The sequence below is a fragment of the Lacerta agilis genome, chromosome 4 (assembly GCF_009819535.1).
Source record: "Lacerta agilis isolate rLacAgi1 chromosome 4, rLacAgi1.pri, whole genome shotgun sequence".
NCBI lineage: Eukaryota > Metazoa > Chordata > Lepidosauria > Squamata > Lacertidae > Lacerta > Lacerta agilis.
In genome coordinates this window covers 80,179,880-80,206,481 of record NC_046315.1, presented here as the reverse complement: position 1 = coordinate 80,206,481, position 26,602 = coordinate 80,179,880, and the positions used below count along the sequence as shown (strand labels likewise).

General features: G+C 43.4%; 1 protein-coding gene across 4 annotated transcripts in view; it reads right to left on the bottom strand.

Annotated features, from left to right (window-relative positions):
* The window catches only part of FGF14 (fibroblast growth factor 14), a 282,538-nt gene that overhangs the window by 79,922 nt on the left and 176,014 nt on the right, over positions 1-26,602 (bottom strand). Inside the window, exon 1 of one of the 4 annotated variants that reach the window (XM_033147791.1) lies at positions 13,636-13,938. The exons of 2 other annotated variants lie outside the window; for them this stretch is intronic. In XM_033147791.1, the coding sequence (XP_033003682.1) occupies positions 13,636-13,831 (196 nt within the window). In that variant the 5' untranslated portion in view covers positions 13,832-13,938. Of the gene's footprint in view, positions 1-13,635; positions 13,939-26,602 lie in introns of those variants that run through there. One more of the 4 variants, XM_033147793.1, reaches the window with a different exon arrangement.

The following is a 26,602-nucleotide window of genomic DNA, read 5'->3' as shown; positions in this document are numbered from 1 at the left end:
ATTCTTGTGCTGCAATCTTTTTTTACCGGTAGTTCATACTCAAGAGTCATTCCAAATACATCTCCATTTTTCCTCCATTTCTTCTCTTCCTTCCTCACCATGTTAAAATCTAAGCTACAGTGATTGGGGACACACAAACACATAATGTCATTACAAGTGTCTACCTGGGCTTGCATTTGCGCAGCCAGTACTCATTTACATTCATATACACATTGCTGAGAGGTTTGGGATCTTTTGCTGGAGTTTTTAAATGCACCTCCAGCGGTTGGAGGGTGGATGGCGGTTAACAGATTGAGGTTGAATCCTGACAAGACAGAAGTACTGTTTTTGGGGGACAGGAGGCGGGCAGGTGTGGAGAACTCCCTGGTCCTGAATGGGGTAACTGTGCCCCTGAAGGACCAGGTGCGCAGCCTGGGAGTCATTTTGGACTTGCAGCTGTCCATGGAGGCACAGGTCAATTCTGTGTCCAGGGCAGCTGTTTACCAGCTCCATCTGGTACACAGGCTGAGTGAGACCCTATCTTCCCACGGACTGTCTTGCTAGAGTGGTGCATGCTCTGGTTATCTCCTGCTTGGACTACTACAATGCGCTCTACGTGGGGCTACCTTTGAAGGTGACCCGGAAACTGCAATTAATCCAGAATGCGGCAGCTAGATTGGTGACTGGGAATGGCCGCCGGGACCACATAACACTGGTGCTGAGAGATCTACATGGGCTCCCAGTACGTTTCCGAGCACAATTCAAAGTGTTGGTGCTGACCTTTAAAGCCCTAAACGGCCTGGGTCCTGTATACCTGAAGGAGCGTCTCCACCCCCATCGTTCAACCCGGACACTGAGATCCAACACCGAGGGCCTTCTGGCGGTTCCCTCACTGCGAGAAGCAAAGCTACAGGGAACCAGGCAGAGGGCCTCCTCAGTAGTGGCACCCGTCCTGTAGAACGCCCTTCCATCAGAGATCAAAGAGATAAGCAACTACTTGACATTCAGAAAATACCTGAAGGCAGCCCTGTTTAGGGAAGTTTTTAATCTGTGACATTTTAATGTATTTTAATATTTGTTGGAAGCCACCCAGAGTGGCTTGGGGCACCTAGCCAGATGGGCGGGGTACAAATAATAAAATCATAATAATCATAATAATAATACTTCTTTGGGAAGCTTCAAGAGGACAGTCAGATGGATCCAACAGAGATCTATACTGTTGTCAAACCCCTATTAGCCACTTAAAAATCAGGTATGGCAATTCTGTTCTTGCATTTGATCTTTTTAAAGTTATCTTATCAACACCACTTATAAATGCAATTATAACATCTCCTGAACACCAAGTACTACACTAGAAGTGGACTGCGGGGGAAATAAACTGGCAAGTCACCAAGAAGGGTTTTTTTTGGGGGGGGGAATCCAGACTATTTCTGAAAACTGTACAAGGTATCCCAAGATATCTTTACATTACAATTACCCTCAAGATAGGTTATTACATTATTTCAGAAGAAATAAGTATAGTCTGAACCAGCTTCCACTAGCCTGGTCCCATCTAGAATTTTTGGACCAATGGCCAATGTTAACTCTAGTCCAGCAACAGTTGGGAGGCACCAGGTTAGCTTAAATGACCACTTCATACAAGACTATTTATCCTATATATGAGCAGCAAAAGTTATTGTTGGCCATATTTGTACCCACTACCATATGGAAAAGCATGAGTGTGGACTAGGTTATAGTCCACCATTTACCATGTGGTCCCATGTGTTTGTATAAATACAGTCAGTAGTAATGGCCGGATGCATTTTCTGTGATTGTGGCATTTGAGGGCATAGCTTTGGGTTGTCACTGGCAGTAATATTAGTTTGTAGTGGTATTTTCCCATATAACCATGACCTTAAAATTGGCTCATGTTGTTCCTCTGTGGGAGGGGAGGGAAGATTGCATGTGGATTTTCAATGATTTGCGTTAGTTATGCCCCCCGCCAAAAGGGGTTTGGGACTTGGTAGGTGTATAATGATGCTTACCTCTGACACTAGCTGTGGTTAGCCCCATCTGTACTTAAAAGTGAGTGGTGAATGCATCTTCCCAACCTTAATACCAAGTTGATGGCAAGGCACATTTCCATCCGCTTTCCCATGACACAAGTCATGTGTGACAAACTACAGTAGAATCAGTCAGAAAGTCACTCTGCTCTCACAGTCACACATATTATGCATGCATATTATTTAAGATCTAAATATTAGCTGTACACATTTATATGTATCTAGGACCTGTTAGCTATAATGGGCTTGGTCTACATAAAAGCCCCAGGTGGTAAAAAGATACTAAGGTTGCAACCCTATACTCACTTACCTGGGAGTATGCCCCAATGAAATAAATGGGACTTGATTTTGAATAGACATGCATAGGATTGCACTATAAGGCATGCTATTTAAAAATCAAATAAGTCCTTTTCATTTCCAAAGGTCTAATTTTAGAACTGTTATTCCACCAGACTGATGACACTGCTATTATTCAAAAGTATTGCAAATACCGCCCCTGCTCTTTGAGAACCAAATTCCCTTCATATCTCTCTTGTGACCTGAGATGCCCATATGCATGAATTCATTGTCAACTCCGCCTGAATAACAGAATCCAGTCAAAGAGTTGTCTTGGCATTGCGTAAGTTTTATGAATCAATCACAAAATTAACCTCCTTTTGAAAAAATGGAATCTGCTTGGAGGGAACTGATTATAAAGTGGGTGGGTGTGCACATATAACCTATGTGAAAATGTTTATGTGTGTACATAAGCGTGCGCACACACACACACAATGGATACATTACAGTTTTAAAGCAAAACATTTAAGTTTTTACATTCTTCAGCTGTTGTTATATGAAGAGAAATCTTGTAAGTGCTATCTGATGCTTGGCCAACGGTGGCAGGAATTAGAGGGCCGATTGACCAATAGTGGCGCTTGCCCCTGTGCCCAGGGTAAGCCTCTACATTGGCATGTCTACTGAGATAACCTTTCACATGGAATCACAGAGGGTCCTGAGGCATGTTGTAAGAGTCACAGTTCATGTGGGATGGTTTACGGGCAAAATATATTGAACCTTGTGGTTGATCTGAGAACGTAACCTCTTAGAACAGTCTTTCCCATCCTAGTGTCCTCCAGATAATTGGACTATACCCCCATTACCAAACCACTGGGCCATGCTGGCTGAGGCTGATGGCAGTTGTAGTCCAAGGCATATGGGGGGCACTAAATTGGGGAAGGCTATCCTAGGGTATAAGTGACTTCAGACTTCTCAGATCTGCTTTATATTTACCATAACCCTAAGATCTACCAATGAGACCCAGGTACAATGGACATAAGGTTATCCCAGGGATTTGTTTTCAGTATCACAACTGAACTGAGCAGACAGTCTTTTCACTCAAAAATCCACTCCCAGTTAGCTTTCCTTATTCCAGCAGTCTAATTTAGGTGGGGAAATACTTTTCGTTGTTGCTATTGTTAAGCATTTGAGAGTCAAACCCCTCTTGCCAATCGGATGCAAACCACCCAGAAATCTAAGAGGATAATCCTGACCTATATCTGCCACCCTTTGTTTTATCACTGTTGTAGTGGTAATGATGATTAAACTTTTTTTTTTTTTTAAGGGATGATTGTCCACCATTAGTGATCTTCACACTGAGTTACCTTTGATTAACCTCTGAGGAAACCCAGGGTTCCTTGAAAGACAGTTTGATGAAACTCCCTGAAACATTTTGGAACTATCCTGTTCTAACACAGCGGCCAACCAGATGCCTATGAGAAGCCTGCAGACAGGACTTGAGCAAACCAGCCTTCTTTCCACTTCTAATTTCCAGCAACTGGCAACCAAAGGCACCTCCCATAATTTTTCTTAATCTTTTAAAAAGCCACCCTAGTTAGTGATCATCCCTACATCTCATGGGGGTAAATTCCATAGCTTAATTATGTGTTGTGTGATTAACTTTGTGTTCTGCATCTTTCAACACTCAGTTCTGTTGAATGGCCCCAGCTTCTAGTATTATGGGAGAATGAGTAGGGGCAGCGGGGGAGAATCTTCATGCCATGCACCATCTTATTTCTCTAAATTAAAAATGCCTCAGCTGTTGTAACCCTTCCTCACAGAAGAGTTGCTCAACCCCCCTGATACTTTTGGTTACTTTTCTTTAAAAAAGCTCTGCAATATCCTTTTTGAGGTGATATGGACAGAATTGTACAGACTATTCCAAGTGTGGTATTTAGGATTACAGCCCTTAGGCAATCTAGTACATAGTTAAGAGGGATTCTTATATAAATTTGGTTAAAATGCAAAATAATAAAAAACAATAATAAAAATGGGCGAGCTCTCTTTATAAAATAAAAAAGCATTTCTAGCAAAATAAAGCTGCAGCAAACAGCAGGAAGCTGGGAAAATAAAATTGCAATTGATGAAATATATAGTATACGCTACGGAAAGCAATTATTGAGGAACACATGCTTCATTACAAGACATTTTTACAGCAAGCCCACTTTGCATCACTAAAATTATACATGAATACAAAATAGAAAATTGCATATAATGAAGTGCACTAACTTAGCACCAAAGACAAACTGACACGAAAAGGTAGATGTACAATTTACATAGATAATTACAGGCTTGTAAATGCCCCTTCCGCCCATAAGAAGGAGGGGGGGGGTTGCAGGCAGGTAACACGAGCCCTGCACGCGCACAGGGGATGGGTCATCCCCTGGCACTAATTGGTCGAGCCCTGGGCGCGGTGCCTGGGCAACCAGCCAACTGGCGCGGTGGCTTTGGGCGTGCCTGCTGCACTTAAGCAGGACGCTCCCAGGGCTCGACCTCTTCCTTTCCTTGCTCCCTTCGTCGCGTTTCCCCGGCCCACCCTCCCTTTAATTTAGGCAGTAGCTTAGGCAGGATTTGACGCTGCTATGGACTACGGTTGGTCGCCGTTGAGGGGCCTGGTAGGAATTTTCCCACTTGGCAAATTGGCTCCGCCTGGTGGTTTTTCGCCTACCTCGTAGCAATTCGTCACAACTTTGGTTTGGCGGTTAGGCATTGGATCTTAGGGTAGGTTGGAAAGGTGGGGGGGAGGACTGGCCATCACCTCCCCCCAAAGGGCTGAAGGGTACTTCGATAAAGGAGTTCGGTGGGGCGTGGCCACTGTCCGGAGCCGTGGAAGGTGAGGGCCCCAGGCACGCCCCCAGGCCGGTGATCGCAGGGTGAGTCCCTAGCTGATGTGCAGCAGCAGGGGCTCATCCATCGTGGTTAACCCTTCCCAGACTGCCAGCACGACGTACTGGAGTCGGATATAGTCGGCTGATCCAATGCCTAAGCCAATACCGCTCAACATCCGTAACCAATAAAGTTGTGGCCATTTATTTCCCATTTGAACCTTACATATGGTGTCTTGTGTCTTATTTCTCCGCGGGAGGGATCGGGTCCTTGACATGCAATAACCACTTGCCTAGTTGCTGGTGTTGAGTAAGTACTGCCTCCAGGAGACAAGGTAAGAAAAGGTTACAAAAATTTCTTCTTTCCTTTTTTTTAAGGGCACTACTGACTCCTGTAAGTATGTGTGGGCAACTGGGTCATTTTAAAAATTGCAACAGAGGATGCATGCATGTGATAATATGTTATTTGCCACGCTGCCAAACAAAATGATTGGGGCATATTGTACCAAATAGATTTTTTTTGGGGGGGGAAGAGCACTGATTTCCTGGCTGCTGCTGCTGCAGCAAATTATCAGCTGTATCCAAGTAACAGCCATCTTTTCCTCACATGTAGCAGTCTGTGTGAAACCTACAGTGTGCATGTATGGCTTGACAGATCAGTGCCAAAGTATTTTACTCAGTACATAAATGCCAATGAGAGTGCAGCCAGTGATTCCTTTGCCACATTTTTACTGGATCACTGCACTATAGATATAATGCAAATCAGATTTATCCTGCCTTCATGCCCCTACCAGCAAAAATAAAAATGAAAATCTCACATTAGAGGCTTCGAGCCACAGGTAATTTTATTCTGCAAAAGAATTCTCTTTTCAGTACTCCTAACCAATGAATCAACCAATGATCACTTGCTCGGTTTGAGAAAGGAGCAAAAGCAACCCCCCCCCACAAAATCTATTGAAACATTCTTAGTTCAATTGATAATTTGTTTAATATAGTAATAGAATTAGGGCACAAATCTGTACTTGAGATCTGCTGCTCTAAGACCTTGGAGAAGCCCAGCTATGCTGGCATAACTGGTTGAGGAGCATTCTGATACCAAATCCTACGCCACTTCAACTCACATTCACATCCCTGTCAATGAGCAAACTTTGCATCCACCTAGCATAAGGAATTTCCATCCCACTGGTGTCAATCAGAGGGCAAAATTACAATCGCTTTCCCCATTATCTGCCCTGCCCTTGTCACCATGACAGAACATAGGAAATGCTGTAACTCAACACCCACTCACAACACTACCAGTAATACAAACTACGCATAAACCATACATCAAATGATAGGTGGTGAGGCACAGGGCTGTATCAATGATGTTACACAGACTTTGAGCTCACAACAGGGAACCCCGTTGAAAGGAAATAACAGAAAAAGGACACTTTGCATAAAAAGTGATCAGTTCACAAAAGATCTATTTCCTAAGTACGACCAGACGTTTCTGCATATTGAGAGCAGTTCCTACCCCCAGAACACTGGAAGCTACCCTGCTTCAAGGCTCCAGGCAGGACCAGCCAACAGCAATCTCTACTCCCGTGTAACAGCTGGGAATGCAAGGATAGAATACTCTACACAGATAAACAAGAGAAGTGTGAAACACGTGCTGTAATGGGGAGCTGCTCCAAGCGTATTCCTTGTCTATGCATGCAAATGCTGAGCCTGATCTGAACTGTATTGCTCTAACGATGCAATATGGTGTCCACCTACACAGGTGAGCTGCTATAAGCAGGTAAGCTCTCTCTTGGTGATCTCTTACCTCCTCACACAAACACTTACTGTTTCAAAGACTATGCACTCCAGCTGCTATCTATTATTTGCTGTTCTCTCTCTCTCTCTCTCCCCCTTTGTTCTCCACAAGCAGCTCTTCCACAAGCACAGCACCAATCTCACAGCTCTCACAAGGCCGTCCAGTCCCACCTCATGACCTGCAGCAGTAACAAGGATGCTCTCAGCTGTTCCTCTGTGGGCTTGTTTGCTCCAGGCAGGCTGCCACACCCTTGCAAGGTTAATTGCAGACAGTTGTACCACGGATGATGCTCCCAGTACGGAGCTAGTACCTGACAGATCACCAAGCCTGCTACCCTTCTGTCTGTCAAACCACTGACCAAGACACAGAAGCCTTGTTGAGATGAGTGTTTGGCAACCCTATAGGTACTTTTCCCTTTCAGAACCTCATACATTCTGAGTAAGAACTTTGATTGTGTCACAAGCATAGTTTCTTTGTTGCTATGGATCAGCAGATAGGTACTTCTTTGCTCCTCTCTAGTTTAATTTTGTCTCAGCTAGCCTCAGGAGGACAGGATGGTAAGGAGAAGAGTGGCCTCTCCCCTCTCTGCTTACTATGGTTCTCTTGACTATGAGGGGGTCAGGCATCTCAGAGTGCACAGATAGGGTAAGTGCTGCTGCCAGGTTACATGAGGCAGTCAGTTTGCAGGAGAGGGAGGAAGAGGAGGGAGGCAATTAGTCTTGCTCTGATACTACCTGGGAGGACCAACCTATCATGTAAAACAGTAGACAGTAGCAGATGGTGTCGTGGGGCTGTGCCACTTGCCTGGTCTACTTGCTGCTGCATGCTGGGACACAGAGGGAGCAGGGCAGCAGCAGGGTGGGCATGGTACAAATGGAGCCAATGCAGTTTTCTTGCCAGAATATTTGCACCATGCTGACCTCATTGCCACCACATGCCTATCCATCCCAGTATACAGCAGACTCAGCCACAGGGAGGTCAGGTAAGTAGCACAGCCCCATCGCACCATTTGCTACTGATAGCAGGAGGGTGTCTTGATCACATGGATTGCCAGTCGGAAGGGTGTGTCAAAAGGGCTGTTTGCAGCACTCCTGATGATTGGCTCAAGTGCGCCTCCCCCTTTCCTAATGTGGTGTGTACGGGGACTTCCAATGTATCAAACACGAGCTGTTCCACCATACAAGGAATCTTCCTGCAGTCCTCATGCTCCTGGGATCCTGGTGGGTCTTGAGACTGGGGTTGGGGTGAGTGAGCCACTGTAGGCTGCTTTTGCCACCAGTGTGTGTCTAGGGCTGCCCCCTTTGCCTCTCTCAACACTGCGCTTCGGTTAATTGGCCATGGAGCCATTCCCCCCTTTGATGGTCTTGAACCCATGTCTCAGGAGAACTCTCTCTCTCTCTCTCTCTCTCTCTGTGTGTGTGTGTGTGTGTGAGTGTGTATACACACTCTGCGCAGGGAGCTATATTGATGTTGTATTGTGTCTTTTCTATATTTCCCGTGTGCTGTGTTCCTAAAATACTGCTTGTAGGTGGCATGAATGAATTTGAACTTCTGCCTATAGGGATGCCTTGGGACTGGAAGTACTGGGGTTGTTGCTAGCTCTGCCAATGGGGCTAGTGGAGTGGGAGCACTTGTGTGTCACCTTGCCTGATGTGTGTATGATGATGCAAGGTGGATGCTGGGAGCATGTCCCCTTCATTCAAAGGGGGCCTTCATGTGTGGATGGCATGTCAGTATCATTGCTGGCACAGTCTCTGGCATATATATAGTGAATTTTGTATGTTGTGTTGTGTATAAAGTTCTGTGGCACTTTCACCAGTGTAGCAGCAGCAGCAGAGCTCTGGATTGTTCAGCCCACTTGCCATGCTACAGAAATTACATTTTCCATTGTTAGGTATTAAACTACAATACAAATTTGCAATGCGAATGTACAAATTCCCACATATAAATTAACCAACAAATGTATGGGTGGGTGTGAACTTGTTTGAAAGTAGTTATTTTACACCCCAATCACAAGCATGTTTACTTGGAAGTAAGGGAGGGCAAATCTGTCAATTTCTGTTTCCTTCAGTTCCTCATCCCCCACCCCCCATTTTATAGTTCTCTACATTTCCAGATCAGTTTGCAATTTTTTTCAAAAAAAAGTCTTCATGCAATTTAAACAGCAAAATCCTCTCAATATACACATTTCTGCAAAGCAATTTCTCCTAATGCAACACATTTTGTGTGTGTGCTATTTTCACTAATATACGCATTTGTATGCACACCATATCCTAATCTATGCATTTCTCTACACATCACTTGTCTGGAGAACTAGACTGCAAAATTTGGCGTAGTATGAATTTTGAACTATAGATATGTTTCAGTTTGTATACTCTTTCAGAATGTGCAAATTAGGTAAGTTCATCTTTAAATGCAAACTGAATGCAATTTCTTCCCCCATCCCTACTTCAAAGTAAACCAGTTTGGTAATAATAATAGGACTATAACTTACAAAATACATGTGTTTACAATTGCAGAGCAAGTATCAGTAAACACACAAAAGGTTGAAGCAGAGCTTTACAGTGATAAAGTTTCATGCACAAATAATTCTCATTTGATAAAAGATGCAATAAAACAATAAAATGGCAAGCAACTGCTTCCCAGAACACACACCATATGTGAAATATTCCAGTTGCTATCAGCGAAATATACTGCCCACAAAATTTGGACAGTCAAGCATTTCAACCTAATACCATCAAAGCAGGTTTTAGGAACATCCCTAGATACAATATGAAAAAGCTCAGTATGTGCTCCGTTAACATCAGTACAAAAATTACGACTGATTCTAGTTGCATTCGGTTTCCCCCCTTCATCTATAACTTTCTGGAATCAACTGGAAGGCGAGTACTAAATCAACACCTGATTCTAGAAGGCAAATACTAATTTTCCCAGAATCTACAAACATGGAAAACTGGTTCATAATTATTATTTAGCAACCTAATACATCCTAGGAAACCATAGCAATATTTTTCCACACAAGTGACAAGTATTAATCATTAGCCAAATTTAATTAAACAATATTTTATGCAACCCCACACCACTTAAAAAGAAGTTTAGGGAATCAGTAGGTTGTTGTTGTTTTTTAAAGACAGGCAAAACACATGTCATCACCTGTAAGGGCAACAGTGTGGTTTATAACCAGTAATAAATAGTAGATTTGATGTTCTTCTCGTTTTCCTTAAAACAAGAGAGTACATTTTCTAGGAGAATATACAAGAAACTCTCCTAGTGTATTTATAAATATGTTCTATAAACATTCGTATATGAAACAGAGGGTACAAAAATTGCAAATGGTTTAAGTGAATGTAATATTTTCATTATGTTATGCTAATATGGATTGGATGTGTGTATCTTTCCCACATACTGAAATTGTAGCATATGACTAAAGGAACATTCCCTAATAGAGAATCAACCTGAATTGTTGCTTCTGCTTGTTGGGTTGCCTTCTTAAAGGAGTCGCCTTAATTTCCAAATGGCTCCTATTTTACACTATTGTTGTTCACGTAACAACAACCCTCATGATCTAATAATGTTTTAAGTAGATCACTAGCTTTAGTGATTTGCTCATTTTAAATATAATGCATTTATTATTAAATACAACCCCTCTCCCATAAATGGTAAGTCAAACAAATACGTGTGGATGTCAAGCATGCTTGAGTTGCTAAGGCCATAAAGTGGCATCACTGTGTGTAAAACTAAGCAAACAGGACAACAAACAGAGGCATTAATGTTGCTTCGCTGAGGCTGCTCTTGGGCAGATACAGCGACTATCAGCTATAAGCATTGCACTACCTTCACTAAAAAACATGATGAATAGATTGTGGAAATCAGTGTCACTGTTATTTTACTGTCACTAGTTGCTGTTGTCCAGGTAATTCACTTGGCTATGCCACTGCTTTCCAAAAAAAGAAAAAGCCAATTCACCCTTTCAGCATTAATTTAACAGAGTCTAAAACATTCTTCTTAAATTTTATCAGTAACGTATATGTGTTGGTTTAGTTTACGTTTCCATAAGTGAAGCTTCTTATTAAGTGTCAGTTACATCCTAGAAAGCAGTGCATGGCTTTCTTAGCCAGGAAAAGCATTTCAGTATTGATACACCTTGTGATAGGGAGGACCTTGTTTCCCAGAAGTGCAAACCTTACATGCTTGTACATGTGGAAAAGTATAGAAAAAATTAAACCAAAGAGGGGAAGGGGTTGTTGTTGTTGTTGTTCTGAGGTCTTCCTAGTTTTAGTTATGGCAGGGATGATGCTAGCTTTGTCACAGCACCTGCAGTTTTAAAAACTCGGGAGTATTACCAGAATAGGAAACTATCTGATCCAAGGGAGAGAGAGAGAGAGCAGGTTTCCCATCACACTGATTTTATGGTCTGTTTGCACTTTGATCAAATCCATCTGAAGCAGGAATATGTGTGTGTGTGTGTGTGAAACAGCTCCCTACTACCCACCACCAAGAGTGCACCACACTGTGCATAAAGACAGAAAAACCAGAAATGGAAATCCACAATTGCATGATGCGCCTGGTGTATCAATATAGGTAAGACTCCTCAAATATAGTTCCAATGTAGTTAAGACTCTACCAATTACTGTTACTTGAACTGCCTTCCCTTGGGAGGCTAACACACCTTGTGATAACCGTGGTTAAAAGCAGCCCAAAGAGACAAAATGAAGGAACGTTGGGGAGCCCCCAGCGCTAGACTGTCCAAAGATAGGGAAAGAAATTCAGCAAAATCAGTGCTAAGGTTCGGAAAGGTTTTCCAACTGGTTTTCCAACTGGTGACAGAACATTCCCAGTGTGCTAAGAAATGTAATGATTAAAAGTCAGCCATGACTGGAGTGAGCCAGCTACAGAGGCTGCAAAAACAGGGTGTAGTGGGAATTGGGGTTCCCCCACATTCAACACTCTGAGGATTCTCCACCTCAACAACTGTAGATTCTTAAAGTGACAGTGCCCCAGAATGCCTGCCTTGCCTTCTCATGCTATCAGTTTTCTAATACTGAAACAATGGGCTGTATTATAAAATACAGAACACACTACATACTAGTTATTACTTCACTCAAAACACAATATTTTTATATGGATCTTTATACAATTTATTCACAGGAAATCTTTCTCTGTGTCTGTGTCTTTGTTAAACCTTGCTTTCTTACAAAAAAAATTGCCCTCAATGCATTTAGATTATTGACACTGGAAATAATTATTTTCTTTACTTGATTCAATTCACAAATTACAATTATAAAATACATTTCTCTTTGCTAACATTGCGCTTCAGATTGGAACAATGCGTGATCATTGCAAATATGAACTGTCTCTTAGAGCTGCTTCGTGCTGGGATTCGTGCTGGGATTTCTATGTATTCATAAATTATAAAAATCTAAAGGCAAAGAAACAGAGCACAACAAAGGGGAATAATAAAGGTTTAGCGGATTTACTGTTGCATCGTGTTATCCTTCCAAGGCTGCCTTCAACCATTAGTATACACAACCCTTTGCTCCACGCAGTGGATATGAAATACACTTAAATCTGTACAGAGCTCCCAGGTTTCTTATCCTCAGCTTCAGAGGGTGGGATGGGACACAAGTTAGATTCTAGTTAGCAGATATTGAAGAGCAACATATTTTGTAGTTACAGACCATTCAAAACCCACCTAGTTAAGCTGAAATAGTTGGAAGAACACTGATTTAGACACTTTGTTATGAATGAAGATAAAGTATCACTCCCTTTATCTGGCATTAATTAATATGAAACAATTATCTTTCCAATTCTATACCAATAATTACAAGCCTAGACTAGAATTACCACTTCAGCCACAAGCTTTAACTAGAAGGGTGGGTAGGAATCCATTCATTTACCTCTCTTTGACACCCCTGACTGGGAGTGTGACAAGAATATCTAAACAGCTGTGGATAAGTCCTTGCCCATTCATTTTGTTGTTGTTCAGTCGTTCAGTCGTATCCGACTCTTCGTGACCCCATGGACCAGAGCATGCCAGGCACGCCTATCCTTCACTGCCTCCCGCAGTTTGGCCCATTCATTACCTTAACCAAATGCCATGATTTGGTTGAGAACCAAGCACTTTTAAACACCTGCAATCCAAACAATTCGGTGGGTAGCCCTGGGCACATCCCTTTCCCACTTCTGTACAATGGGCACAATTACTTATCCCACAGACTTGTGATGACATTTTCAGCGTAGTTTAGCTGCCTCTTAACACCCTGGAACCATCCAGTTTTGCTCATCAATTTAGGCGGTTAAATAAGGCAAGGGCTTTCTTTGCCAGTCCCAAAGCATGCTTATGTAGTGAAGGCGATGGTCCTCGTTCACATTACTAAGAAAGGGGAAGAGAGTTTCTTCAGAACAATTAACCCAGAGACAGACTCAGTTTCCCTCCCGTAAAATGGGCACAACCCTAATCTACGAGTTGGAGGTTTCTCGCACTGCAAGCTCTAGAAAGCACCAAGAAGTGGCAGTTTCCCACCTTCTTTGCCTTTTACCAGCGTGTTCTGGCCCAAGTTTGGAAACCACAGGCCATTCCTTCCAAGGCATACACAGGCGTATATGACACGCTCTCTCTCTCTCTCTCACACACACACACACACACACATATGTACACACATACACAAAACACACACACCTTGGCGCCGCAACCTCCTCTTCTTGAGGCCAAAGATGCGGACCTTGGAAAAGATATCCACCAGGTTCCCATTGCAAAGCCCGCGGTTCTTGCTGGGGCTGTTGCGCCTCCTGCTGGCCGAGGGCCGGTCCCAGTGCTGCAAGTCGCGCGCCTGGCGCTTCTGCCGGATCAAGCCGCTGGCGATGGCCGCAGCCATGGCCTCGGTCCGTCGTCGGGCGCTCCGCGTCCGCGAGAGCCCTGCCCGAACGCAGCGGAGACGGGCGCGGGGCTTGGCTCAGCCGAGGCGCCGACCCATCTCCGGAAGGCCAAAGGAGGGGCAACTGGAAAGAAAGGCGCGGGTAGGGGTGGTGGCGGCGGCGAGGAAAAGTCCTCCGGTCACCACATGGAGTCGCCTGGCTTCAGGCCGAGCGGGAACAGCAACAAGCAGCACCCGCGGTGGATGCCGTGTCTTCGGCGCCCGGCTTATTCTGCCTGCTGGTCCATGGCTGCTGTCGCCGCCGCCGCCGCCGCTCCGGCCGCGGGCGCCGTGTCCTCCTCGTCGTCGGGGCTGCCTCCGAGTGCCTGAGAAAGCAGCATCTGGAGAGCGCCCGCTACGGCTCCGGAGAGAGCGCGCGAGCCTTAATCGCGGCGCTTCAGTCCCACCCTAGCCGCCACCCCGCCACACACTCGCACGCGCTCTCACCCTCCTTCTCCCTTCCCGAGACGACTGAGGGAGGGGATTTGTCCTTGGGGTGGGAGCGAGGGAAAGGGAGAGGGGGGGGGAAAGGAGGAGGGGGGAGGGGTAAATCGCACCACACAAAAACCCAGCAGCAAGGAGAATGCTAATCAAAGGGAAGGAGGGCGAGGGAAAGAGAGGTGGGCTCAAAAAGCCTCGCCGCGATGCGATTGAAGAGAGGAAATTGCTTGTCGCCGAGAGAAGCCCACGCTGCCGCCCCTCGGCTTCCAGTCAGGCTTTTGTGACTGCCGGGAGCTTGTGTGTGAGAGAGAGAGTGTGCGTTGCGCGGGCGCGCGCGTAGGGCAGAGCGCGCGTGTGTGGTTCATCTCTCTGTCTGTGTGTGAGTGAGTGAGTGAGAGAGGCGGAGGAAGTGGGGGGGGGGAGAGAGAGGTTAGGGGCTTGACTGAGGGAAATTATGCACGCGAAAAGTGTGAGACGGCGCGCGCACGGATGTGAGAAAGAGAGACGGAGAAGTTGTAATTTGGTGTCTCTGTACGTCTCTCTCCCTCGCTCCAGAAAGTCTCAGCTCTCTGGGTGAAAGTGCAGCCAGAGGCAGGAAAGCGACAGACTGCTTCCCGCGCTTCCGCGACTTCCCCTCGCGTTCCCGCCACGCAGTCTTGCCTGCCTTGCGCCATCCCCGAATAAGCGGACACCCCGCGAGACCCCGAGTTAACCGGCATTAGAATTACGAATTAACGGCCAGCACCGTAACTCCACGCCGTTTGCATTACAGATTCGCGCGTGTGGTGGTGGTGGTGGTGCGAGAGTAGAGAGGCTCTTCCCTACGTAACCACGACAGACTGGCGTCGCGCGCGGGTCTCTTTGTTGTCCCCGGACTCCCCGCCGAGGCGGCTCTCTCTGGGGAACATTTGTGGCTGCTCTGCCTACGGTGGGGCTGACGGGGTTACTCTTGCGGAAGGACGCGGCGGGGATGGGCGCTCAGAGGCGCGCGCTTTCTTAGGGCCCGGCGGCTGTTGCTCGAGGGACACAAGTCGGCGGCGCCCAAACCCGGCCATTCCGCCTCAGCAGCAGTGGCGGCGGCGGCGGCGCCCTCTTCTCTCGGGGCTCGGAACCGGACACGCTGCTGCTTGAGGGGGGGGGGGAGACTAATTCCCAGGCAGGGGAGGGTGAGCTGGGAAGGGAAAGAGAGAGAGGCAGGCGCGCTTTCTGCTCCAGAGCATCGGCGGCTGCTATGGCTTCTCGGACGCAGCGAGCTGACCACAAAGGCAGCCCTGGCTCGCGATCTCTCTGGGCTTGTCTTGTTTCCCTGTGGAAGAAGGAAAACAGGGAAGGGAGATCGCCCAGGCGTTCCAGACACCATGACATTCAAAGGAAGGGCGAACAGGTTCCTCCTAAGATCACCTTTCAAAACAGGACGGATTCCGTAGCTTCTATTGCCAAGGCAAACACATTTAGTTGTACAAGTGGGCACCACTAGATTTATGGAGTTCTGTAGTAGCCACTGAAAACTCAACTTCACCCTGTAGTCTGTAAAAGGCTGGAATTGTAATTGGCTCTCATTTGTGCACCACTGAGTTGTTTTTTTTTTAGTTTTGTGGGGGGGGGGGGGGAAGAGTCCCGAGATTCTGTGATTAATTTATTTGTCTGCCAAGAGCTCAAGCATGTAATTATAACTGCGCGCTCCAGGCAAACTCTACATGTCTGCTACAGGTGGAGGCTCATATGCAAGGGGGGGGGGAAATCATATTTGTTGCTGGGCACGTGCGGTGCCTTTTCTTTCATTGGCACCTTAGCACAACGCCGCCAGCTAGGGCAAGCAGCCCCATCATTTGGAATTCCAACCTGTATTGATTCCGAGCTTTACCAGTCTGCCACACAACAGACAACCCACTACCAGTGTGGCACCAGAATGAGTGCCATGTGGTGCAGTGGTTAGAGTGCTAGATGATGACCTGGGAGACCAGGGTTAAAATGCCCACTCAGTTGTGAAGCTTGCTGGGTGACCTTGGGCGAGTCACTAACTCATAGCTGAACCTACTTCACAGGGTTGTTGCGAGGATAAAATGGGGACAAGAACTGTGTGTGCCACCACGAGCTCCTTCAAGGGTGCCAACTTGAATAAAAAAATGGGGGGGCAGGTAAGTCCCGCCCCACACAATCAATCACAAGACATGGTGCACACACACCATTTGAATGGCGATGCCTAACAATTGGGGGGGGCTTGTTGCACCCTCAAATATTTTAGGGGTGGGGCAATGGGACCTCAGCCCCTAGGTGTTGACTCCTATGATACAAATAATAATAATAATAATAATAATAATAATAATATGGTTTGTGCGAATTCCAGACATAAAAATTATTCTGCAGACACACCCATAATTGGTACCAGATTAATCAGTTGCTGCCGAGATAGTTATACTAAACAAAATGGATTTTCAATTATGTATTAACTATAACAACATTCACTTGTGAAACTTCAATAACTTTAGAGCCTCACTTGCTATGTGAACTTTTAACTTAGATAAAACCCACTACAAGCCTATGTAAGGAAATACTCTTTAAGAGATACATACAGATCTACAGCTTCCTATCCCATCCAAAGCATCTGATAACTGGAAGATTGGATGAGCAAGAGAACTATTTACAACCTTACTCATTCTTCCCCTTCAAAGAGATCTTTTTCAACTTTAGCTGAACTTGTGGGCTTCAGTTGAACTTTGGGTGAAAAAGTAGTGCTTACATTTTTTTTAATGCTTAGGCATGCCCTTTAAAGCAAAACCTCCCAAATATGAACACCAGAGCAGTCCATTGTTTTAGCTGATCATTTTGTGTCTCTAAAGACAACTGCCAGATCCTCTTAAATTATTTTATTAACAAAGCATAGTACTTACATTGAGTAGAAGATGTTATGGTTTTACAGTAATTCTATCCCCCAGCTTCGATTTTTGTTCTTTTACATTAGGCCAACATGGAGAAGCACATTTTCAGATAACTGGAGGATGTATTTTTGTGCTTCTGATTTATTTATTTTTTGAAGTGGTTATGAATAAATGGAAATGCAAGCATTTATATTTTGTGCCAATACAAGGAATTCCTCCTGCTAGAATTTGCCCAATACAATTTACTGGCATTAAGCACTATTCGTTTCATCTGCATTTTGCTTTGGAATATATTCTTCAACACACAACATAATGTATCATTTTTCAAAGCCCAATGTTTTCTGCACAAATATGCTGTTTGCAAGGAACAGCTTTGACAAACTGCAGTGTTCGGTGGGAGCTTTCTCTTCATCTCCTTTAACTGCCTGCTCACTTCAATCAGGACCTTGGACAGTGCAAAACATAGGGCTCTCATGGGTCCTGGTAATATATGCTGGTAAATAGGAGAGGGTTTTTTAGTATAAACATCCCAATTAAGGGCATGGGAAATGAGATACAACTATATTTAGCCTTATACCTAAGATGCCCCACATCAAAAACACACCTCAGATAAAGGCTTCCTGAGTAGTTTTCATATCATCATAGAATTGTAGAGTTGGAAGGAACACCAAGGGTCATCAAAGTGCAGCCCCCTGAAAATGTATTGCAGGGGGTTGGACTAGATGATCCTCAGGGTCCCTTCCAACTCTATGATTCTATATCTATATCTAATGCAGGAATCTCGACACAAAGCCCCCCATCCAATTTGAAACCCTGCTGAACCCTGCTTAGCTTTGCAATGTGCTAGCAGTTTTGATTGCTGCACCACATTTTGAACATGTCATGCTAAGTTCTTCGCTTTGAACAAAAAATGTGAACAGCAACCATTTGATTCACAGAACAGTGGTAATAATGGCGAGAATGAGAATAGCTTGTCCTCTAAAAGCTTTATATACATTAACACTAATAACAGTAATACTAAGTATGTTCCATTCAACATTAAGCACATATTTAAGTCCCATTGGTTCTATTGGGATAATACTATGAGTGTTTATGGCTCCAGTCTTACACCCACTTATTTAGGAGTAAGTCCTTTTAAATTCAGCAAGACGTGCTTATGAACAGGCATTATAGGATTGCACTGTGATGCTGATTGGTCCATAACTAATCCTTCTCACCTCTAAAGTATTACATATATTTATAACACATGATTATTATTTCTGAATGAGCACTTTGTTTGCCAGCATTCAGGAAGATCAAACCTTTTAAAAACAGCTTTTAAACGTTAGAAAATTGAAGACAAAACACACATACAATTGTCTACCAGTGTTGTACTCCCTCATTATGGATTTTTGCTACATAGGACAGAAAACAAATGCAAACCTCAAACATTTTAAAAACAGCTTGAAAAAGAAGCTACTATATTTGTTTGATGGATATACCGGTATATTTGTTTTTTATTTGCACTAAACACTGTAAATAAAATACAATCCAAGATACCTATTCTATCCAGTGAAGTACCCCAATAGTCTCTGTGATACACTGATTGGTATCTTCCTATCATGTTCATTTCATTTATTCTAAACTGTAAATTTTATAGTCTCACCTGAATTGAAACAGGTCATACATTTGCCAGTCTCAGTCTATGATGGCTGAGGGGGGATTTTATAGTGCAGAAAAGAATGCAAATAAATAGTGGGATAACGTGGAAGGTGTGATTTCCACCCCCAGAAAACAAAAGTAAATTCAATTCTTCCTAATTCTAATCTGAAAATGCAAGATAGTTGTTTACAGCATTAGATGTTCCAAGGGAAACTCAAGAGAGCCATCTGCTGTCTTAAATCTGTGATAAAATATTTGCACTTCAAACTGGAGAAAGGGTTTTGATAGCAGAAAGATTTTCAGAAAATGAACATACTGTTTGCTTATGTGGCCACCAACTAACAAGGTATGGTTTTAGATTGAAGACAAGTGTCACACTCTGTATTAAAACATTCACCAGTTTCTGATTAAAGACAAATATAGTAAAACAGTAAGGGGGGGGAAAATCTTTTAGATTCTTGTTAACCAGTTCATTCCCAGGTGAATATCTAAAGTGCATAGTTACATTGTAATCTTGTGGATGATTGGATGTATTAATATTGGCATTATAGAGCCATTTCCACCATTGTGATTTTTCAATAATACACTCTGGTGACTAAAAAACACCACACAGGAAGAATCAAAATACATGGCTGCTACTAGGAAAGATTTGTGTATGAAGAGGATCTGTAAGTGACTTGAAAGGACTTAGTTTTTCAAAAATGTCTGTGTACATTAATCCTTTTTCTATCCTTCCAGTAGCTAGGCTGTCTCAAGGCAATTACCGTACTTCCTTAGATGACATGTTAACAGTGTTAATCCGGAATCTGTGGTAAGCATATTTTGCCAACTCATTATCTTCATAAAGTCAATGAATAAAGACAAAGGTATTAGCAGAAAGAAGGAAAAAACAAAGAAAATAAAGGAAGGAAGGAAGAAGAGCACTTTTGATTGGTGGAATTACTGCAAAACAAGCCTTTCCCCCTTAATATCTTGCTCTAATGAAAGAATAGTAATGCCTTGGTAAATAGGATAAATACAGTCCAGACTTGGTTCTTTAAACCAACTTCCCGATAGATCCGTTATTTTCTTGTGCAATAACTGTAATATACAAACAATGGAATTTGTCCTTGTTAATTTCATACCATGATTTTTGAGGGACAGTGCAATCCTGAGCTCAATGGAGCTTAGTCCTAAATGAGTACAGAATTCCAGCCTCTCTCGCTGCCTAGCCTAGCTCCCTTCTTTCAGCAGCTCTGGCCTAGTTGTCACTGAGATAATGAAGCTTGTGTCTGGCCTGCACCACTTCAGTCTGCAGGTGCAGGCTCAAATGACCTGTCCATACAAAACAATTAACTAAAAGCCAGCATGTTAGCAAGAACATTTATCCTAAAAAGTGGGATATACGTATTTCAATAAACAAGTGGTTTTCTTTGGATGTGAGAGACAGTGTTGGGAAGTAATGCTGGGTGTTCACACATGTTCAATGAATGTGTGATGGAGTAGTTGGATCAGACTTGCCAGACACACATCTCGGTGGCTGCACATTATTTTATTTATGGCACTTATAAACCCAACTTTTCCTCCAAGGAGCTCAAGGCTCTGTGCATGGTTCTTGCCCTCCTCATTTAATCCCTACAACAACCCTATGATGTAGGTTAGACTGAGAGGCAGTGGCTGACCCAAGCCTAAGTGAACTTTATAGCCCAGTGGAGATTTGAACCCTAGACTCCCAGGTCGTGGTCTGACACTCTAATCACTACAATGCAATGGCATTAGTAAGAAAGGCAACTACATGAACATAGGGCTGTTTCCCACTGACACTGAAATACACAGCTGGTAAGCAGCATCAAGGTCAGTAGGTGTAATCTCTTTCAGTGAATGCATGCATAAATTGTATGAAGGTCCTTATGATGTATTTGTAACCAGTTTATTTACAAATGTACAAACAGGATTGGAAGCAACCAAACTCCTAAACTCAGGCAGCACAACCACTTATCCTGAATCAGGTTCCCAGGAGAAGGAAGTACGCCCAAAGCCTACCTCAGTTTTAGCCACCTGTGTCCAAATTCAAGTTTGCTACAATTCATTTCACTGGTAAGAGAGAGAGAGAGAGAGAGAGAGTGTGTGTGTGTTGCTAGTTTCTCAGTGCATGAGTACTGAGCGAGAAGTCTAATGTTTAATAATTGTTGATAGAGAACTAGGCAATAGCAGTTATCCTGGGTTAATTAACCTAGAATGCACAGTGTGACCTTGCCTAAGTGGGCTAAATTGTAGCTCCATATTGAACAACATTCTAAATTAATTCTACCTGTAGAATTCTAAGAGCATGGGGGGGGGAGAGTTTCTTTAGCAGTTGATGGACTCCATAATCCCCTGACCATTGATCATGCTGGCTGGGGCTGATGGGAGGTTGGAATCCAACAATATCTAGAGGGCCACATATTTTCCATCCCAAATTAATACAAAGAAGCTGTGGCAGATGTGTTTAGGAATAAAAAAAAAATCATAGGAATGAACCAGGCAGCAAACATGAAACAGAACATCCATAATTCCTGTTCCTGTCCCTTTGAGAAATCTGTCGCTAAAATGATAGTGAAACCTGACTTGTGCATATGGGTTTCAAAACATTTGAAATAACTTCAGCTGATGGTATTCATAGCCATGAACCCAAGGGAAACCTCGTGCTAAACGTTTTGTTAAACTATCAAATGTTGCCATCTTAGATTGAACGGTGTAATTGTGTATTTTGTTTTTGTACTGTGACAAAGGACAAAATATGCTGGAGATAAAAAATAAATTATTTTCTTTATTCAAATGTTACTAGATCAAATGAACAAAGGAGGCTACACCAGAAAAACATGGTGCAATTTCAAAATCCTTATTTATGGAAACTACAATTAAATGGTTTTTGAACATGGAGAAATACTATGTATCATAAATCACAGTAGATGAGAATAAAAATAGATTGATGTATACCACATTGCAAATCCCTGCATTATTTGTTGCGTAGTGGCAGTGGTGTAGCAAGGTGAGGGTGGGGCCCCCTGCCCCTGCAACGCCCAAGCCGAGCCCCGCCCCGTCGCGATGCTGCACATGCCCACCACGGAGCAGCGCACGCCGCCGGCGAACCCTGAGCAAGTCGTGGAACGAGGCAGCCTCGCCCTGCAGCCCGCTCGCAAACCTGCATGGTGGCCTGTGAGCAAGCCACAGAATGAGGCCGCCCTGCCCCGCCCCGTGGCCCATCTGGGCCCACCCATCGGTGGTGTGTGCCGTTCCACAGCGTCGGAGCGGCGCACAGCACCGGCGGGCCCCGAACAAGCCGCGGAGTGAGGCCGCCCTACCCCACCCCATCCACCGGCAGCGCATACTGCTCTGCAGTGTGCATGCGCAGTGTCACAACGCATGCATCGTACACAGCAACACTGCGCTTGTGTGCCATGGAGCGAAACCATGCCCCCGGGTGCCCTGGGTTTGCCGCCCCAGGCAGCCAAGCGGCTTCCTCCGCCAGTGCTTAGTGGTACTAAAATAATCAAAGCCAGACAGACAATGGGTAGAAATTATACTTTCTAAAATGAACTCCATCTGTTCATATAGAATTCTTGTAAATAATGTTACAGGAGCACAAACCTGGGTTGCTACAGTCCTAGTTCAACACTCTAACCACTACAGCACATTTGCTCTCAGCACTTTGTAGCCACTCTGACACCTCAAACCACCAAAACACAATGAGGAAAAACCACACATGAGGGAGAGTTTAACCAAAACTGTTAGAAGGTATGTTGCAACCTATCGTTGCATGTCTTGAGTTGTAAGGTGCCTAGATTGGAACTTAATGTGGTTGTGAAATCCACATGTTTGGCTTAATGTAATTTAATGCTAATACTTTCTGGACACCCATGTCACATCATAGGAATCCACAAGCCACGAACATAGCTGACTGGGCCATCAAAGGGCTGTACGATGCATTCCAGCCAATGCCTCAACAGACAGGAGCATAGAAGATTACCTTAAAACCAAGTCACCTAGCCATTGGTCCACTAAGTCTCACCAGGGTTTTGAAACATAAGCCTTTTCAGCCCTGCCTAGAGATGCCCAGGATTAAACCTGGGACATTCAGCATGAAAAGTGTGCTCCACACTGAGCTACAGTTCCTATCATATCACTGTCTCATGGTCATGCTTGTCGCAAGAGGGCAAAGAAGAAAAAAACAAAAGGAAATTTCTCAAGAGATGGTAGATTCTGGCACAGGATAGCAATTGCTTGAGAGGATCACTTATTGTCTGGAAAGATCCATCCAGATACTTCATTAGTGGTTTTTGATACTTCAGGAACCCTGAACAATAACAAAACTCTTCACCTGATGATCATTGGCATAAAATTAGGAAAATATAATGGTCCAAACCAAAGTAAATATAGGCAACTGGCTTTAAGCAGCGAATATTGTAGCATTAACTTTGCAGCAATCCTTCACTGAAATTAACACAGAAAACAAACCATTTGAGGAAGAAGTAACACCTGCATAATAAGCTAAACAGTATTTTTAGTATGTGTTCAAAGAAATTATATATTTCTAAAGTGTGTGTGTGTGTGTGTATATATATATATATATATATAGAGAGAGAGAGAGAGAGAGAGAGAGAGAGAGAGAGAGAGAGATTTATCAGCAGTATCCGTTAAAGAAATGGTTATGGGGCTGTCCATAGAGGTCTCTCCTCTACAACTTCATGCTGCACTTACGGCTACATTTCTGGGCATTCAGAGCACGTATGGATTATTGTTGACTTTCATTTAAATTGTCCCCATCTTATGCCTGCTGCACAAAATGGATATGGGCTTTCCCCCACTGAATTCTTATTCATTGTGAAAGTTATTCCTTGCAGCAGAATTTATTTAATTTTAAAAGTACTCTGCATAAGTAGAACTATCCATGCTTGCATTCCAAGTGTTGTGCTTTAATACATTGTTGTACATCACACTACAGCACTCAAATCACTCAAGCTGCACCATCAATCCAGGTCACACATAGAACCGAAAGTGTGTCTTTTCAACAGCAAAAAAGCATATGCATGTTAATTAACTGTTCGGAAAAGTGTTAGCTAGTCACTTTCATTCCCCCCCCCCCAAGGGAAACATTCTATTTCCTACCTAGAGCAGGAGAGAAATAAGCATCTATAATATGCAGACAAAATACACTTCTAAGGAAACAGAAAGGCAGTATTTGAAATTGATTTTAAATTAGTTTTCCTGAGCGCATGCCACCCCGCTCCACCCCCATGAAAGTAAATATGCACCAAGAAGCTGAAATGGCTTCAGATTTCCATTCCTGAGCTAAAATCTGGTTGTCACTCAAAGATGTAAAGCTTATGCAGAGATGTGCAATGGGTAACAAGTAATGGCAAGACACCACTTGCTGTGGTCTGAAAACGATGCAACCAATGCTAATAAATTTGAAGCCTACTTTCAGTTGGAAATATTTAATTACTGACTTAAATCTCTTCCGTTGAAATCAATGGGTCTAAACTTAAGTGTAGTTGAAGTTGCCTGGGTCCTGCCCTCAATACATTTGCAGGCACGAACCATTATAGGAACATAAGAAGTTGGCTTACACTTTGGCATTATCTCTGCTATCTGGCAGTGGCTCTGTGGTGTTCTTAGGATGAGCCAGATTGTAAATATGCAAGGTCCCTGCCGTTTGTAAACAAGAACCATCTGATAAGAGTGCTATATTTTTACACACCCATGAGGGAGTCATTATAATGGTTCATAATGCCTTTTCTCCACTGAATTCACATCATTCATCCCTGAAAATATTACGGTAAGTCACAGAGAGTTGGAATTTACACTAATCTTTTAGATGCTAGATGGAAGACATTGAATGAAAAATGGGGGCAGTCTGCCAAAGCTCACATCTCTGTGCTGCTGCTATGATGCCACACAGCTGACGGCTTTGCAAGAAAAGCCAGAGGGAGAGATTTTCTATGGGAAAACGTTTAGAAAGATGGAAAAATCCCAAGGCCTTGTTTCGGTTATCAGAGGGAGAGTAATCTTCAGGATATTCTGATTTACATCAGACAATGATTTAATTGGAGAAGGTGATTGTGGTCTCTAAACTACATAGGGTTGATCTGAGAGGGTGTTGGGGGTTCTTAGTTGGTGGGAAATGTCTGGACTAACTAGAAAACCTAAGCCTGAACTCCAACTCCTCTTCCCAATGAAACAGAATGTTGGAAGATTCAGGACAGAACATAGCACAACTACGATATTTGCTCCCACAAGATGTGGTGATGACCACTTAATTTGGAGAGCTTTTTTTGGGGGGGGGTTTAGACAAATTCATAGAGAATAAGAGCTCAAAGTCATTCAGCAAAATTAGACTCGGGAGAATTTGAAACAACACATAATGAGCTTACTATGGAATTCACTACCAGCATTTGAACAGCATTAGACTTTCCTATAATTGATGTGTATCAGTGCTTATTAGCTACAGCTGCAATCCAATACACAACTGGACCATGTCTGAGTAGGCATGCATAGGACTACATTGCATGACACATAAATGAAAACTATGTGTTTCGGTGGTGGTGCAGCAACAGGAATTGCCATCATGCTCAACTGATGAGTCTCCCAGAGGCTGCTAGCTGAAGCAAGACAGAAAGTTGGATCACATTGACCTTTGGTTTGATTCAACAAGACATTTCTTATTTTTGTATTGATAGATGTGATGTTCAAATGGCACCAACAATTAAAATCTCATCAAAAAGCTGAATGTCAAATTTTACTTGCCTTGCGCTTCTGACAAATAATATCTAGTAACTGTGCGGGGCCTTTCACACTCCACTGAAAGGAACATCAATAATCTTGGCCAATGCTAAATTATTTTGTGCTCTACAAAAAACCTCTGGGGATTTTAAACCAGACTGTGCAAAGCTGAAGTTATTGCATTGCTGCAGGTCACTAATTCAGTCTTCCACTTATATTATTATTAGCAGAAGAAGTAATTGTAAAGTTCCTAGAAAAATTAGGTGGGTCTCCCCCTCCAAAAAACCCCCCTCCAGACCTAATTTAGAATGCACTTGTTTAATTGTTATTTGTAACAATAGCCTGACTTATTCTATAAAGTGAAGTGCAGTTGCCTGATTTGCCAGCAGTGGACACTGTTACACTAGTTATCTGCTCAAAAATGAGAGGAGAGACTGCAAATGTACACATAATCTCTTGCATTTGCTCATCGCAGTGTTTAAGAAATCTGTGCTGAAAGGATGTATCTATCCTAAAACTATGCCAAGATACTGCTTTTCATATATGCATCGAGGATAGAGACTTCTTTAAAATACCGAGTAAATTTAAACATTAACCACAAACAATTCCTTTATCAGGACTAACCAAGATGCACAAATGCAGTGCTAAGAGCTTTTGAGATTCACAGATGTTTCCGTCAAATTTGGCATTGCACACACATATGAAAAATGTATTTCTGGTGCACGACATAATGTTGGGTTCAGCCTGCAGATTTGTTTCATTCTTTGAAAGATAGAGGCTCTCTGAATGCCTGTCAGGTTTTACCTACTGCAAAATATCTCAGATAAACAAAAAACTGAAACTGAAGTAGCAAAGAATGTTTCTTTTGATACAATGGTTCCCTTTGTAAAGCAGATAACAGTAATGGAGAAAAGAATAGTTTGTATTATACAGTTTTTAGGTTTTCTTGTGTCAATAAAAGGCAAATCGGATAGAATTATCTACTGGCTGGGACTTCAATCCTGAAGCCACTTACCAGGTAGTAAGCCCC